The sequence below is a fragment of the Gorilla gorilla genome, chromosome 9 (genome assembly GCF_029281585.2).
Source record: "Gorilla gorilla gorilla isolate KB3781 chromosome 9, NHGRI_mGorGor1-v2.1_pri, whole genome shotgun sequence".
Classification (NCBI taxonomy): domain Eukaryota; kingdom Metazoa; phylum Chordata; class Mammalia; order Primates; family Hominidae; genus Gorilla; species Gorilla gorilla.
The window spans coordinates 87,085,864-87,101,008 of NC_073233.2; the positions used below are offsets into that span (position 1 = coordinate 87,085,864).

The 15,145-nt window shown below is 45.8% G+C and overlaps 1 protein-coding gene across 2 annotated transcripts in view; it reads right to left on the reverse strand.

The window, feature by feature from the left end:
• Window positions 1-15,145, reverse strand: part of TENM4 (teneurin transmembrane protein 4) — a 777,096-nt gene that overhangs the window by 550,600 nt on the left and 211,351 nt on the right. For both annotated transcript variants that reach the window (XM_055356895.2, XM_063693427.1), the window contains exon 3: window positions 2,203-2,304. In XM_055356895.2, the coding sequence (XP_055212870.2) occupies window positions 2,203-2,212 (10 nt within the window). In that variant the 5' untranslated portion in view covers window positions 2,213-2,304. The remainder of the gene's footprint in view (window positions 1-2,202; window positions 2,305-15,145) is intronic.

Genomic DNA, 15,145 nt, shown 5'->3' on the forward strand with positions numbered 1-15,145 from the left:
GCCCCCATGTGGGGATGAGCAGCCGAGTCTCTTGGGCTGGGCGTTGGGGAACCAGGGAGAGAAAGTCCCCGGTGAGAGAGGGGTTGACGAGGAGGAAGAGGAGACCACACTTCAGGTTTAGATGGGGTGGAGATCTAGATTCAATGACTTTTAAGTTTTAACTTTCATGTCACTATTACAAGTGAGTATGGTGAGGTTGAAGAGTTCAGCTTTTATCTTACTATGCTGAGTGAGCATTGGTTTTCTTATCTTAAAAAATGGGGTCATAAGAATACCTTATGGGGTTGTGGGAGTCAAATGAGATGCATCATTCAACTACTTGGCACAGTGCCTCAGTAAATGTGACCCCACTTTACCTGTCCCTCTAAAGAAAGCAAAAAATAAATTTTTTTTTTTTGAGACGGAGTCTCTCTCTGTCTGTCACCCAGGCTGGAATGCAGTGGCACAATCTTGGCTCACTGCAACTTCTGCCTCCAGAGTTCAAGTGATTTTTCTGCCTCAGCCTCCCGAGTAGCTGGGACTACAGGCACCTGCCACCACGCCTGGCTAATATTTTTTTTACTTTTAGTAGAGATGGGGTTTTACCATGTTGGTCAGGCTGGTCTCGAACTCCTGACCTCAAGTGATCTACCCGTCTTGGCCTCCCAAAGTGCTGGGATTACAGGCTTGAGCCATCAAGCCTGGCCAAAAAGCAAAAAAATAGTAATGGAGCTCCTCAGAGAACCTATGTCTCTACTGCAGAGCATTGATCTCAGTTTGTAGTTATACACTTGTCAGGGTGAGGGAAGAGCCTACCTTTGTTTTTATTCCTTGTGATATCCCCAGAGCTTAACATAGTGCTGCACTCATGGTAAATCTTCCATATGTCTTTGTCGAATAACTAAATAATTGATTAATCAGAAGTTATGTAAGGTCCAGACTCCAGCACTTTTTATTTGGAAGACCTTTGACAAGACAATTTCTCTAAGCCTCAATTCCTTTCCTGTAAAATGTAAATCATATCTACTGTGGCAGAGGAAGTTACTGCTCCTAAAATATCCATGTCTTCCCACACCTCCTGGAATCCCAGAAATCAGGCAGGACCACAGGGCTAGTTCTGGCCAATGGGTGGTGTGTCACTTCAGGACCAATGCATTTAAGAGTCAATGTTCAACCTTCCAGTGATTTCCTCCTCTGCTACAGAGACCAAAGTGGCCAATCATCCAGGTCATACCCCTAAAATATGGGAGAGATTTCATCAGCCTGGTCGCTAAGTCACTAGGTAGAGCAAAGCTTTCTACCAACCTTGGATGGATGCGTAGCATGAGAAAGAAATAAACTTCCGCTATGTTAAGCCACTAGGATTCTGGAGTTAATTTATTACTGCAGCATAACTAAGCCTAAAAAGACTCATATTTCTATCTTGAAAGATTGCTGGAAGGATAAGAAAAAGTGCTTGGTACCTAGTAGGTTCACAGTGGGCTTTCAATAAAGGCCACACTCCCTCTTCCCTGGATCCTTCCTCTGTGTCCTCAGCCTCCCTCAATGTGACCAGTTTTCACTTACAATTTCACTCCTCTCTGTACCATGTTCCTTCTCTAGCTTGAAACATCTTCCACTTTTCCCATAGAATCCAGGAGTTTCCTGCTGTTTTTTTCATTGCTTTTCTGCACAGCAATATGAGGAAATGCTTCTAGAGAGCCATCTTAGGCACTAGACCTGGCCTCCAGACCACCTGCCTTCTGGACAGCCTTCCACTCACCTCCCCGTATCCTATTCCCCACCGTGCCTCTGATCTCACTCCAGTTCAGCTCAACACATAGCCACCAGACTCTGGGCCCTGCACCCTGGTCTCCTGTACCCAAGAATGACCTTGATTGGCATTGCTGCCTCTCTGGTCCTAGACCGACATGTGACCTCCTTGCTGCCAGCACCCCCATCACATACCTGCTGGATGCCCGATCCTTGCCCACCTTGCCCTTCCACCAAGCTGGCTGCCAGCTTGGTTTCCAGCAACCGTTGCCACCTACCAGTCCTACTGCATCTGTTCCCGGAGAAGGCTACCTTTACTCTGGCCAGAACTCCTCTACTTTCTATGCTGCCAAGTCGTAAAAGCCTCCAACCAAAAAACATGCAAATGTTCAGAGTCTGAGATTGCATTTCTCATCAAGGCCACAAATTTGCAGCTAATGACAGAAAATCAGAGCAGACAAGGGGACTGACCTGGCTCCATGTCAGCACGTTCTGAAGAGTCAGCAATGTCCGTGGGCCCTGCAGCCCTCTCTCCAAGGCCATTGGATCCTGGAGGATGGTGCGGGATCTTTTCTGTTGAAGCAGAGAACACAGATCCAACTGAGTGAGGTGGCAAGATGCCCCAATCCTTTCTCACAGACCCTCCGCTCCAGCAGTCATTGCAAACACACACTATGGGAAAATGAGGCTTGTTCCTGGTCCCACAGCAATGAAGAGAAGAAAGTGGGGTCCTGGCACCCTGCAAATCCCACACAGATGCTTCCTCTATGCAGCCTTCCTGAGAGGCTCGAATGTACCTTCCTCTGTTCTCCCATCTCATCTTGTGCTATGGGAGTAATGGTCTTGCCTTAAAATAATTGTTTACACACCTTTCCTTGAGTGAACTGAAGCTTGCAGGACAAGGACTGAAGATCTGCCCTTGATACAACCCAAGCACCCAGCACAGGGCTTGGAGAAAAGTAGGAACTGAGTGTTATTTGCACAAAGGATTGACTGCATACTGTGATGGGAGTAGACAAGGAATGCAACATGGGGTTAAGGTCTAGGGTTAGTGGCCAGTGGCCCCCGTTAACAGTTCTGTCACAGATTCACCAGAAAAATAAGTCACTGGCCTTCTCTAAATCTTACTCTCTTGCTGCTATGGTCTGAGTGTGTTCCTCAAAAGTGTTGGAACCTAAATTCCTCAATGTGGTAGTGTTGGGAGGTAGGGATTAATGGAGGTGCCTGGATTGTGATGGCTCTGCCTTGATGAATGGATTAATGCATTCTCATAGCAGTGAATGAGTTATCTCAATCATGGGTTGTTATAAAGCAAGGCTGGCCCCTCATGCTTGTCTCTCTTTCACATGTGTTCACTTGCCCTTCTGCCTTTTCCCCTGGGATGAAGCAGCAGGAGGCCTTTACCAGATGCCAGCACCATGCTCTTGGATTTCTCAGCCTCCAGAACTGTGAGCTAAATAAATTTCTTTTCTTTATAAACTACCCAGTCTGTGGCATTCTGTTACAGCAGCAGAAAATGGACTAAGGCACTTGATCTGTGGAATGGGTCGATCTTCCTGTAATATACCACATGGGAGTGTTGGAGTCACCTGGGCAGAGGTCCTTACGCAGAAGAGTCCCGGTTCTGGCCCAGCTGCTGATTGCAACCTCTGGCTAATGACTTCCCCCCTCAAAGCCTCAGTTCCCTCATCTGAAAGAAGGAAATTCTGAACTGGGGGACATGTGAGGTCCTTTCTGGCCATAGAATCCTATGACTATAAATTTGATTTTCAGGACTCTGGGACAAAGGAGATACCCGTACAAAATAAAGGTTTTTCCAAATGAAGAAAAGAAATTCTACCCTACTCAAAAGAAGGGTAAGGGGAGGTGCTAAGGTTTTAGGTCATTTGCCTCAGGTCATTCCAAGAGAAGGAATAGGAATTTGAATATAGGCCCTCAAAGATTCAAGGTCCCTGTACTTTTCCTGCCCCACACTGCCACACTCACCCATAAAAAATACTACAAAATGCCTTATTATACAAGAGACCTACTAGGCTAAAGAATAAGGCATGAAGGATACACTTAGGCATAGGAGGTTAACCCCCAAAAAGCCATTATTTGAGAAGTTCCCTGAATTCATTTTTCCCAAATAGATCTAGGATCCTGGCTTAAAAAACATTGCTGTTTATTATAAGGTGAGGAATTGCTGGGAATTCCCATGAAAAACAAAATCCACTTAATAGTAAAATTTTGTTGTCTTCTTCTACATTTACTATGTTTCTTTATGGCAAATTATTTTAAATAAAGAGTAACTCTATTAGGCAGGAACATTCAGCAGCCTCTGGCCAAGTACAGAGTATCCCGTTGGTACTCTCCAGAGACTGGCTCTTGAACTACCTTCAGGGTAGAATTTTTCTTTTTTTTTTGACATGAGGATTTTGCTCTTGTGGCCCAGGCTGGAGTGCAGTGGCATGATCTCAGCTCACTGCAACCTCCGCCTCCCAGGTTCAAGTGATTCTCCAGCCACAGCCTCCTGAGTAGCTGGGATTACAGGTGCCCACCACCACTGCTGGCTAATTTTTGTATTTAGACGGGGTTTCGCCATGTTGGCCAGGCTGGTCTTGGACTCCTGACTTCAGGTGATCCACCTGCCTCAGCCTCCCAAAGTGCTAGGATTACAGGTGTGAGCCACCATGCCTGGCCAGGGTAGGAAAATTAATGGGCAAGTAAAGTTAACAAGAGTTTGGGAGTAAACCTAGAAAAATCCTTATAAATCATTATATTCATTAAGATTAAAAATAGGCAGTACACTAAGTAGAATATGACTATTATTTTATGCATTTCAAATAGGCAATAATGGCTATTATATCTTTAATTTTTATTACCCTGCCTTGTTCATTAGAAGTTTACCCCCTGCCCCCGCTTCCCCGCACACACACACAACCCCACCCCAAGTTCCAAAGACAGCAGGAAATTGGCTTCCTTGGCTACAACAATGGGCAAGGGAAAAGGTACTTCCTCTGGTTTTGGGGCCTCTCCCCAAGTGCCAAATGTCTGGTGGCTTTTAGGACACAGAGCTGTTAGCTTTGTCCCCAAGGGTCCTGCTGGGGTCCTAGTCATGTAAGTGATATGTACGTTTTATGCTTGGATGAAACACTCAAATTTCTTTCTCAAGCTCCCTTTTTTGTGTCTGGGTTATAAAACTCCATCATCTCTCCCTTCCCCTCACAGCTTCAGGCCAAAGCTTGTGACTTGGCTTCTCACCTGTGCCTTATGGTCCCTCCCCTCTTGAAGAAGCTGCAGAGCTACAGTTTTTACTCCTCTTTTGCCCTCATCCTTGCCAAGGCTTCAGGGAAAACCTCAACTCTTTGTCTTCAATCTTTCAATCTGTTTATTTCCTTTTCAAATCCCATCCCTAAATTCCCTTTTTTTTTCAGAGTACCTCCAGTAGACAAAACAAAGACAGTTAATGAAACTAAAATGCTCATTTGTTGCTGGAAAGGTTTTAAAAGTATTTATATGCTAGCATTCCGTTGAGGGGAAATTGAGTTAGGAAGGGATTATGGCATTATTCATTCATTCACATATTCACTCATTCATTCATATACTGAGGATTGTTGCTGGATAGAATACAATAATGATTCAGAAGCAAATCCTGCTTTTGGGAAGCTCATAGGCTGGCAAGAAAAACAAGACATAGCCACGGAGAACTATAATGTTTGGCAGTTTTGTAAGAGAGATGCAGACAGAACCTAATGTGTGGACAGAGGATGGAGAGATCGCCATGGCTGACAAATCATGGAAGACTGCCTTGCAGCAGACTTTGTATAAGGTAGGGGACACGGAGACAGGGCAGGTACTCCACATAAGGGAGGAGAGGCATGGGAGGTAAAAGCATGACAAAGAACAAGTGTAGAGCTCAGCTTTCCAGCATGTGTAAGCTGTGCAGAGGGAAGTGGAGGACATCACACCCAACAAGAGATGTGGGCCTCAACAGGCTGGGGAATGTGGTCATTGTTCAGTGAGTAATAGGGAGCCTCTGAGTGCTGTTGAGCAGAGATGTGACATAATTGGAGATCTGCTCTAGGAAGATGAATGTGGCAAGCCTTGCACAATATGAATTGGAAGTGGAGTTGCCTGGGGCAGGGAGCTCCTAATTGTGTGCCAGGCACTGGGCAGGCTATTAGGTGCTTTGATGTTATTTAGCCTTCTAAATAACTGCAGGAGGCAAGCATTATCCTTCCAGACTTGCAGATGAAGAAAGGAGACTCTGGGGAATCTAAGCTGCTTGCTCCAAATCCCCTAGTGAGGAAGCAAGGGAGACAAGATCCAAACCCTGTTCTTTTCCTCTCTAGGCAAGTCATAAAGCAAGCTGTAACCCTGTGCATGACACCATGTACCTGACACTACCGTCTTTCTTCTCCCAGTGCATCTCCTGCCTGTCCACCGGTATGTGGAGCTTGATTATTTCCTGGGCTGCCTTTCAGGAAGGCCCAGGTGGAATTAAATGCACAGTGCCTCTGCTTCTCTTGGATTCCCTCAAAGTGACCACAGACCAAGGAGATAAGATGATGCCTTGAGTTAAGTCAGGTTCCAAAACAACAACTCTGACTGCAGAGAACTGCAAAGGTAGCAGGAAACCACCCTCCTCTCTGGCAAGGAGTGTTAGTTTTTGTCTTTCCCTTCTCGGCTAAGCCGTGGTACCTGGAGCAGTGGACATAGAAACCCGGGAGAAAATCTTCTGGATACCCAGGAATCTGCTGGGTCCCTGAAGAATGTCAGTGAGAAACTCAGCATTCCTGTGCCCTGGGCTGACCCCCTGTTTAGGGAAAGCAGCCCAGAGGGCTCCTCATGCACTCAGAACTGTATCATCGCACCTGCAGCCCGGAGGAGATGACCTCCCATCAAGATGCCTGCTATTAAAACTTTGTTTAAGGAAAATAAAAAGATATCCTCATTCTAAACATGGGACACAGTGATAGGTGTGTTCTATACTTGACAATCAAGGGTTCAGGTTTGCTGAGAGGAAGCCTGGCACAGTGGCAAGAGGTGGAGCTTTGGAAGCAGAGTGGGGCTGAATCACAACTCACCCAGTCACCAGCTGTGCAGCGTTGGCCAAACCACTTAGTTTTTTACATTTCTTTATTATTAAATAGGAATAAAAATAATGGACTAGAGAGAATAAGTACCTGACCCTTAGTATATACATACTAATGTAGAATAATTTCTTCTAGTCTTAAATGTTCAACATCATGGGCATTGCTTTCTCAGGGAGGTAGCTTTCCTCCTCACAAATTTACCAATTGAAGGAATGAATCTTTAGAGAAAAAATGCTGAAACTACAGCAAGCTATTCCTGTCCTTCAGCTAGCTCTTATGACCAGTGTCTTATAATTATTCATCTTTACAACTTTCTTTTCCACCAGACTGGGAGCTCCTTGAAGACAGTGACCACTATGTCTTCAATTCTCAGCACATAGTCCGGTCTCTTTCTACCTCAGCTACCTTATTTTGAGATCTGTACAAACTACAGAGTCTGTAGTTCTTCTGGGATTTTTATGCTCCCAGCCTGGTTTGAAGAGTGACTTTAAGCAACACCTTTAGGAGCACATCCAATCTTCTGAAAACCATCTCATTATCACGTAAATTATTAGCACAAAATACTTCACCTTGTTACTCTGCTAAGAGCTTTGGTTTCTAATCCAAGCCGATTATATGTGCCAACATTTTCAATAACATCTTAATAATGCCAATCCTCCCAGGCCTCTGGACAGAATCAGACCAGGTGGAGAGATCCAGAGTTCAAAGGCATCCTGAAGGGGCAGGGCAGCGGGGGAAGAAAATGAAGCATCAAAATTGGATTCAAATCCTGGCCGTGCAGTTGGGACAAGCCAGCATAGTGCCTAGGATCGGGATAAATGCTCAGTAAAGGTTAATACCCTTCTCCTGACTCCTGAGAAAAGTAAAGAAATAAAACTTGTTGCAAATAAACAGGGAGAGAAGATCCACCACATTCCTGAGTCCATTTAGAATATGGATTTTTTTTAAGCCTTTCTAAGGACTGGATGAAGCAGGTTATTTCATTTTAATTATGGCAGCTGCAGCTGCTGCCTGTGGACTCAAAGACCAATTTTCACATTAAAAAGGAAAAAAAAAAAAAACCATCCACACCCACACACAAACTCACTGAGAAACTTCACTGCATACACAGAAGAGCATCTCCTTCAGAGAGCACGTCAGTGAGGTGGAAAAATCTGGAATGCCCTGCTCTAGACACTCAGAGCCAAGTGGAAATCCCTGTGTGTGCTCACCCCTGCCTCTCCTCCCACCTTGCCTCCTCTCTGTCCTGAACGTCAAAGAGCAGCTCGTGAGCCACACAGTGTAATGGAATGTTTCGCGGTGAGCAGCTGCACATTTTTAATGCACACAAGGGGAAATAAAGGCAGCAGATGGTTTTATGTAATCTTCCTATGAATTTTGAACTGAGAGTCCTCATTCATGAAGACCTGAAAAGGTTTTGTTGTTTTTTTTTCTTTTTTTACATGTCCTCTGTGGGTCAAGCCAAACAGCTCTGGACATGCCCTGGTGAGGCTGTGTGTGTTTGCCTCCGCCAGGGCAGGGAAGCTGAGAGGAGCCTGCTTGCCTTCTTCTGGCCTGGTTTCCACTCCATGTTCTTTCTTGTGGTTCTTTGTCTGTGAACACACAAGTGGTTCTCAACGTTCTCAATGTTCATAATGGAAAACTCAAGGCAAACTCATGAATCCTTCATAGGCGTAGGTGTGCTGTGAAAATCTGAACCTTATGTTCAGTCTTATGTTTGAAACGACTGAGGATCTGTGCTATGCCAGGGACATCTGTCAGCGAGAGGGTCAAGGGGAACAGGTGGGGCAGATGCGCCAGTGTAAGAGAAAAGATAACAGTTCCCACTTTTAAGTGAGAGCATGCAGTGTTTGGTTTTCTGTTCCTGTGTTAGTTTGCTGAGGATAATGGCTTCCAGCTCCATCCGTGTTCCTGTAAAGGACATTATCTCGTTCCTTTTTTATGGCTGCATAGTATTCCATGGTGTATATGTACAACATTTTTTTCATCCAGTCTATCATTGATGGGCATTTGGGTTGGTTCCGCGTCTTTGCTATTGTGAATAGTGCTGCAATAAACATACGTGTGCATGTATCTTTATAATAGAATGATTTATATTCCTATGGGTATATACTCAGTAATGGGTTTGTTGGGTCAGATGGTGTTTCTTGTTCTAGATCCTTGAAGAATTGCCACACTGTCTTCCACAATGGTTGAACCAAGTTACATTCCCACCAACAATGTAAAAGCATTCCTATTTCTCCATAGCCTTGCCAGAATCTGTTGTTCTTGACATTTTAATAACTGCCGTCTGACTGGTGTGAGATGGTATCTCATTGGGATTTTGATTTGCATTTCTCTAATGATCAGTGATGTTGAGCTTTTTTTATACATTTGCTGGCTGCATAAATGTCTTCTTCTGAGAAGTGTCTGTTCATGTCCTTTGCACACTTTTTGATAGGGTTGTTTTTTTCTTGTAAATTTGTTGAAGTTCCTTGTAGGTTCTGGATATTAGGCCTTTGTCAGATGGGTAGATTGGGAGCTGAACAATGAGAATACATGAACACAGGGAGGGAAACAACATACATTGGGGCCTGTCAGGGGGTTTGGGGAGGGAGGGCATCAGGATAAATAGCTAATGCATGCGGGGATTCATACCTAGGTGATGGGTTGACAGGTGCAGCACACCACCATGGCACACGTCTACCTGTGTAACAAACCTGCACATCCTGCACATGTATCCCAGAACTTAAATAAAATTAAATATAGAAAAAAAACATAACAGGCTCTCATCTGAGAAAGATCGTGTGTTTAGAGGATATGCAAGAACTGCCTGTAAAAATGGCCTAACAAGAAGCACTGGCAGGGGAGAAAACTGTTCTCAAATAGCCACAAGTGCTAAAAAGCAGCCTGATGAAGTTTATGCTATCTGTGGAGAATTTTATCAATTTTCTGAAACTTGCTTTTATTTAAGTAATGTCCACCTTTAACCCCTTCAAGCACATCATCAAAAATTCTGGGATTTAAAAGTGCAGGACTAACACAAAGTCTAGTTCTCAACCACTGGAGTTGTCCCAGACCTCTGGGCCTCTGCTCTGCTGTGTCCTCGGCCTGCAAAGCCTTCCCTCCTTCCACAGCCACCAGACCCTCTTTTCTCTATCCTTCAAGAGCCAATGCAGACACAAACATTTCCATGAAGCCATCTCTGTTTTGCCCAGCAAACCCAACTGTACTCCCATGCCAAAGAGTCACCAGGCTAGCTGATTCCACCATTAAGTCCTAGGGGTGACCTGACCTCTGCCTAGGTCTAGGGCTCTTTGATTTCTTCCTACATATTATACTGTCAGTGCTATTTCTAAAATGCAAACCTGACCCTCCTGTTCCCGGCTCAAAGCCCTTATTGCTCCCATATTGTCACTGGGGGAGAAGAAATCCAAACTCTCCCCTATAGCAAGCAGTTCTTTTCACTGTCCAGCCTGGCCACCTTTCCAGCCCAGTCCCTGGCCATTCTCACCCCAGACCCTGTACGCTCCAGCTAAACCACAGTGTTTTTAACACCCCACTGTCTTCCATGGCTCTTCCTTTGGCCTCGGATGCCCCTGTAGTGCTTGTCCACTAGTTTCCCCGGGCAGCACCCCGTCATATTCTGGTGAAGCATCTCCCCTCTCCTGGGAACCCTTTTTCCCACTGCTCCCACCACGTGGGTTGTGACAGTCATAGGTGCTGTGCGTCAATTATTTCTGGCTCTCTACTTTCCAGGTACACGGTGAGAATGTCCACCCCGATAGGGCCATGTCACTAACTGTGGTGTCAGTTGTGAGCAGAAGTGTACCACTTTCAGGTGTTAGATTTAACTGCCAATACAAGACCCTCCAGAGCTCTCTTTCAGCACAGTTGGGATGGCTTGTCAGTCTGGGTCCCTGGGGACTACAATAAGCAGAAACCCCTCTCCTCTCACCATCTCTATTGCCCATAGAAGATGTGGAGTGTAAGACAGGATGAACTCCTTGTTGCTATCAATTCTCTATGATTTAGAGGATGATTTGTACCCAGCATGGACTGGCTGATCTGACACATTCATGGGTCCCATGACGATTGTCATGGTCTTAAACAATCCTGCCTCACTGGCTGTCATTGATTGGTTCAGGGCTGGGCACCTTAACAACGCCGAGTTAGTCATCGTTCCAGACCGCGTTTCTTCCCTTGAGGAGACCAGAACCTGATCAGAGATGAACCAATTAGAATTCTTCCCTGGGATTTCTGAAATCAGTAAGTGAAGAAAGAATGTAGTATCTAGTAGTGCAAATGGTAAGATGCAAAAACTGAGAGCTGTTGGTGGCCATGTGGGTGCTATGGGTTGAATTGTATCCTCAAAAAAGAAAATATGCTGGAGTCCAAACCCCCAGTACTGCAGAATGGGGCCTTATTTGGAGATAAGGTCTTTATAGAGGCAATCAAGTTAAAATGAGGTCATTAGGGCAGGCCCTAATCTAATATGACTAGTGTCCTTATAAAAAGGGGAAAATTGGCCAGGTGGATGGCTCACGCCTGTAATCCCAACACTTTGGGAGGCGGAGGCAGGTTGATCATTTGAGCTCTGAAGTTGGAGACCAGCCTGGCCAACATGGCGAAACCCTGCCTCTACTGAAAATATAAAAATTAGTCAGGCATGGTGGCGCATGCCTATAATCTCAGCTACTCGGGAGGCTGAGACAGGAGAATCACTTGAACTTGGAAGGCAGAGGATGCAGTGAGCAAAGATTGTGCCATTGCACTCCAGCCTGGGCAACAAGAGCCAGACTCTGTCTAAAAAAAAGGGGAGGGGGGAAATTAGGATACAGAGACAGATACACACACAGGGAAGATGCCAGGTGAAGATGGGATTCACGCTGTCCCAAGCCAAAGAAACAGCAGAAAGAAAAGCCCAGGACAGATTCTTCCCTGGCACCTTCAGAGGAGCACGGTCCTGCTGACACCTTGATCTCACACTTTAAGCTTCCAGAACTATGAGACAATACGTTTCCAGTGTTTAAGTCACTCAGTTTGTAGCACTTTGTTCCATCAGCCCTAGGAAATCCACAGAGTGAGGAAAGCAGGTCTGCAGTGAGAGAAGGAAGCTTACATGCCTAAGAAAAGCAGACTGGAGCAGCAGAAAGGGTCAGAAAAAATCTAAACAGAATTAGAGTTCCAATTACAATTCTCCTGCATCTCTGCCTTTTCTCTGGCTGGAGGGTTCATCTGCTTCTTGGATTCTTGAGATGGTATTATGTCCACCTGCTTTTTTTAAGACTGGGTCTCCCATGACTCCCAGACTAGAGTGTGGTGCCATGATCTTAGCTCACTGCAGCCTCTGCCTCCTGAGGCTCAAGCAAGTCTCCCACCTCAGCCTCCTGAGTAGCTGATGTGTACCACCATGCTGGCTACTTTTTTTGTAATTTTAGTAGACATGAGGTCTCTACTAAAGACCAGAGGCATACACCACCGTGCTGGCTATTTTTTTGTAGTTTTAGTAGAGATGAGGTCTTGCCACATTGCCCAGGCTGGTCTCGAACTCCTGAGCTCAAGCAATCCACCTGTCTCGGCCTCCCAAAGTGCTAGGATTACAGGCGTGAGCCACCATGCTCAGTCCTTTCTGTTTTGAGTATGATGGTTTGGAGGGATGATGGTTCTGTGACTTCAAGCCAAGAATCCTAATGAACATTTTTATAATATTTAATAATGATCATGATCATCACCTTAAAGTTACGAAAATGAGTAATATGAATGGATCCATGTACTGGTGAATTGACTAGACCGGTAGCTGAGGGACAAACAGGCCCACTGCTTCTAAATGCTGTCCAAACATGTCCCCAGAAGACAGAGACAAGGTCCCTCCTGTCTGGCTGCAATAGCCTTCATACATTCACACGGTTTGATCCTCCTGGTGTTTTCCTTAATCTAGTAACAGTCAGAATAAAACCTGAAAAGGATTTTCTTCTGCACAGTTATGCCTTTCTTCCCAATCCAAACACAACTGCATGCCTGGCCCCTTGAAATGCTCCAAAACAAAACAAGAAAGCCCAGCCAAATCCCTCATTGTGTTTTATGTTATTTTCTTGGCTGTACAAACTTAGGAACCCTTTGTTTCTTCTGCTCCATCCTTGGACTTTTCCTTCCCACATTTGCCTCTGTCCAGAGCTGCTATATCAGCAGCAAGGGCTCCCAGCTAGCAGAGGGGGAGAGGGGTACTCTGAGGGAAGGCAAGCTGGAACTGATTAACCATCTCAGACTTGAGCTGAAGGCCCCCTGAAGCAATTTACCAGCCTCCTGGAATAACCATTGAACACAGGCCCTCACGGGAAGAATGTGGCTGGATAACAGGGTGTGGATTATAGGTTTGGTCTTGCAGAGCAGAAGATCATTGTTCAAGGTACATTTGAGCCTCTGGGACAACCACCATAGTATCAATGAACAGCATCATTATACCTTGATGATCTGTAAAAGGCAAGATCCTAGCTCTTCTCTGAAGGACTAGGGACAGCAATGATACTCCTGAGCAAGATTTGATGACTACAGTGTTGTAGACTTCACCGCCCCCTCCCCAAAGTAAAACAGGCTCTTGATTTTTCCTCATTTATTCTATTCAGGAGACCTTATAAAACATGATGGTTTTATCAAGCTGCCAGCTGGCTGATCAGAGAAATTAGAAAAGAGCAAGAGTTTTCTAGAACAGGTGGGGGCCAACTCAGCTTTGAACAAAAGTGGGTGGGTGGGAGTGGGCAGGCTGAATGGACTCTTTGCCAGACACTTGTCTATTTGCTCCCAGATCCACTCCCCACACTGGCCTGCTCTGCTGTGTTCTGCAGGGAGCTACATTTCTCAGGTTCCCTTGCTGACTGGCTTCTGGGCAGGTTGGGCTAAAGAAAGTCCCTGACAGAAGATTGGAGATGAGCAGACAGCAGCCAGGGTATCTTCACCTCTTACTTTGTCTTCGACAACATCCCTGGCAGTGGCCACATAACCCCCGTGGCTTCAGGTCCTGACAGTCACCCTACAAAATGATTCTAGCTCCTGCTGGATTATCCCAGCTTCTGGGATCTGGAACTATCACCTCCTCTTATTGTCCCTCCAGCCTTGGTTGCTGTTGTTGGTGATTTCTGGGCTGAAACACGTACTGTTTAGCTTCTTAGCTGTTTTGTCAACTGTTTGACCAGTTCTTTACATTAAATTCTCTCAATGGAAAGGTCGAGAGGGGTTTCTTTTTTCCTGCCTAAACTCTGACTGATAAACGTGCTGAGAAAGACTCTGCAGACAGGAGCGTCACTCTGTAGCCTCCAGGACAGTGAATGTGCAAAGACTCTCAGTGCTTGGGCTGGGATAAAGAGCCCCTTACAGCACTGACTGCTGCACTGAAGCCGAAGAGGGAAGAGTGATAGGTGGGGCCCCTGTGAGACTGGGGAGGCAGCCCTGGAAGGAGAAATGGGGGACACAAAAGCAGGTTTTTGCTTCTTTCCCCCGTAAGTCCAGTCAGCTTGCATGGGACTTTTTTTGCTGTTGGTTGATAAACTAATGTGGGAGAGGCCATCAGTAAGTCAGTGAATGCCAAGGAGCCTGGCTGTGACACTTCAGAAAGCTTGGTCAGGTTAGGGTGTTTGAGGCACTGCAGGAAAGCTGGAGTCTAATGAAACTGAGGCAGACCAAGAAAGACACCTGTCAGTAGATTGGTGAAACACTGACATCTTAATGGGATGTGACTTTCTTTAGTCATGTCTGTGTAGCTACCTGCAACTGTAGAGGGTAGCATTGTCCTTCTAAACCCAGTGGGTGGGGAAAGTCATTCTTTATTGAGAGAAGAAGGGGTCAGGAATACAATGAGAACACATTTTAGTGACTGCTGAGAGACAGGGCATCCTTTGTCAGTGAGAAAGAATTTGGATGTGAAAAAAAGTATCTATAAACAGACCGACACAGGCTGGGACTGAGAAAGAGACAAGGGCAAAATAAAGCCCACTAGAAATGAAGGGACAAAGACTTGCAAGCTCTCCATGGAGCAGGCCCCTCGGGTGGTGGGCCAGCTTCCCGGCAGAGGTCAGCTTCCCACTGTCAGAACAGGGGACTCTGGAATCCCAGAGCCAGGACACATTTGCTTTTTGCTTCTGCTCAGGCCCTTGTCACAGGTGGCCTTTTATTGACTGACCCAAGTGTCCCAGACCAATGTCGCCCACAGGAACTGAAAGGACCACCAGGTGCAGAACAGCAGGGCTGTTAATGAACTGCCGCATGCCTCACCTCCCAGGAAACCTCTCTTGGTTCCAGGGAGGAAACCAATGCTGAGACTCCAGTGCAGACTTGGTTGCCACCTCGCCATCCCCACCCAC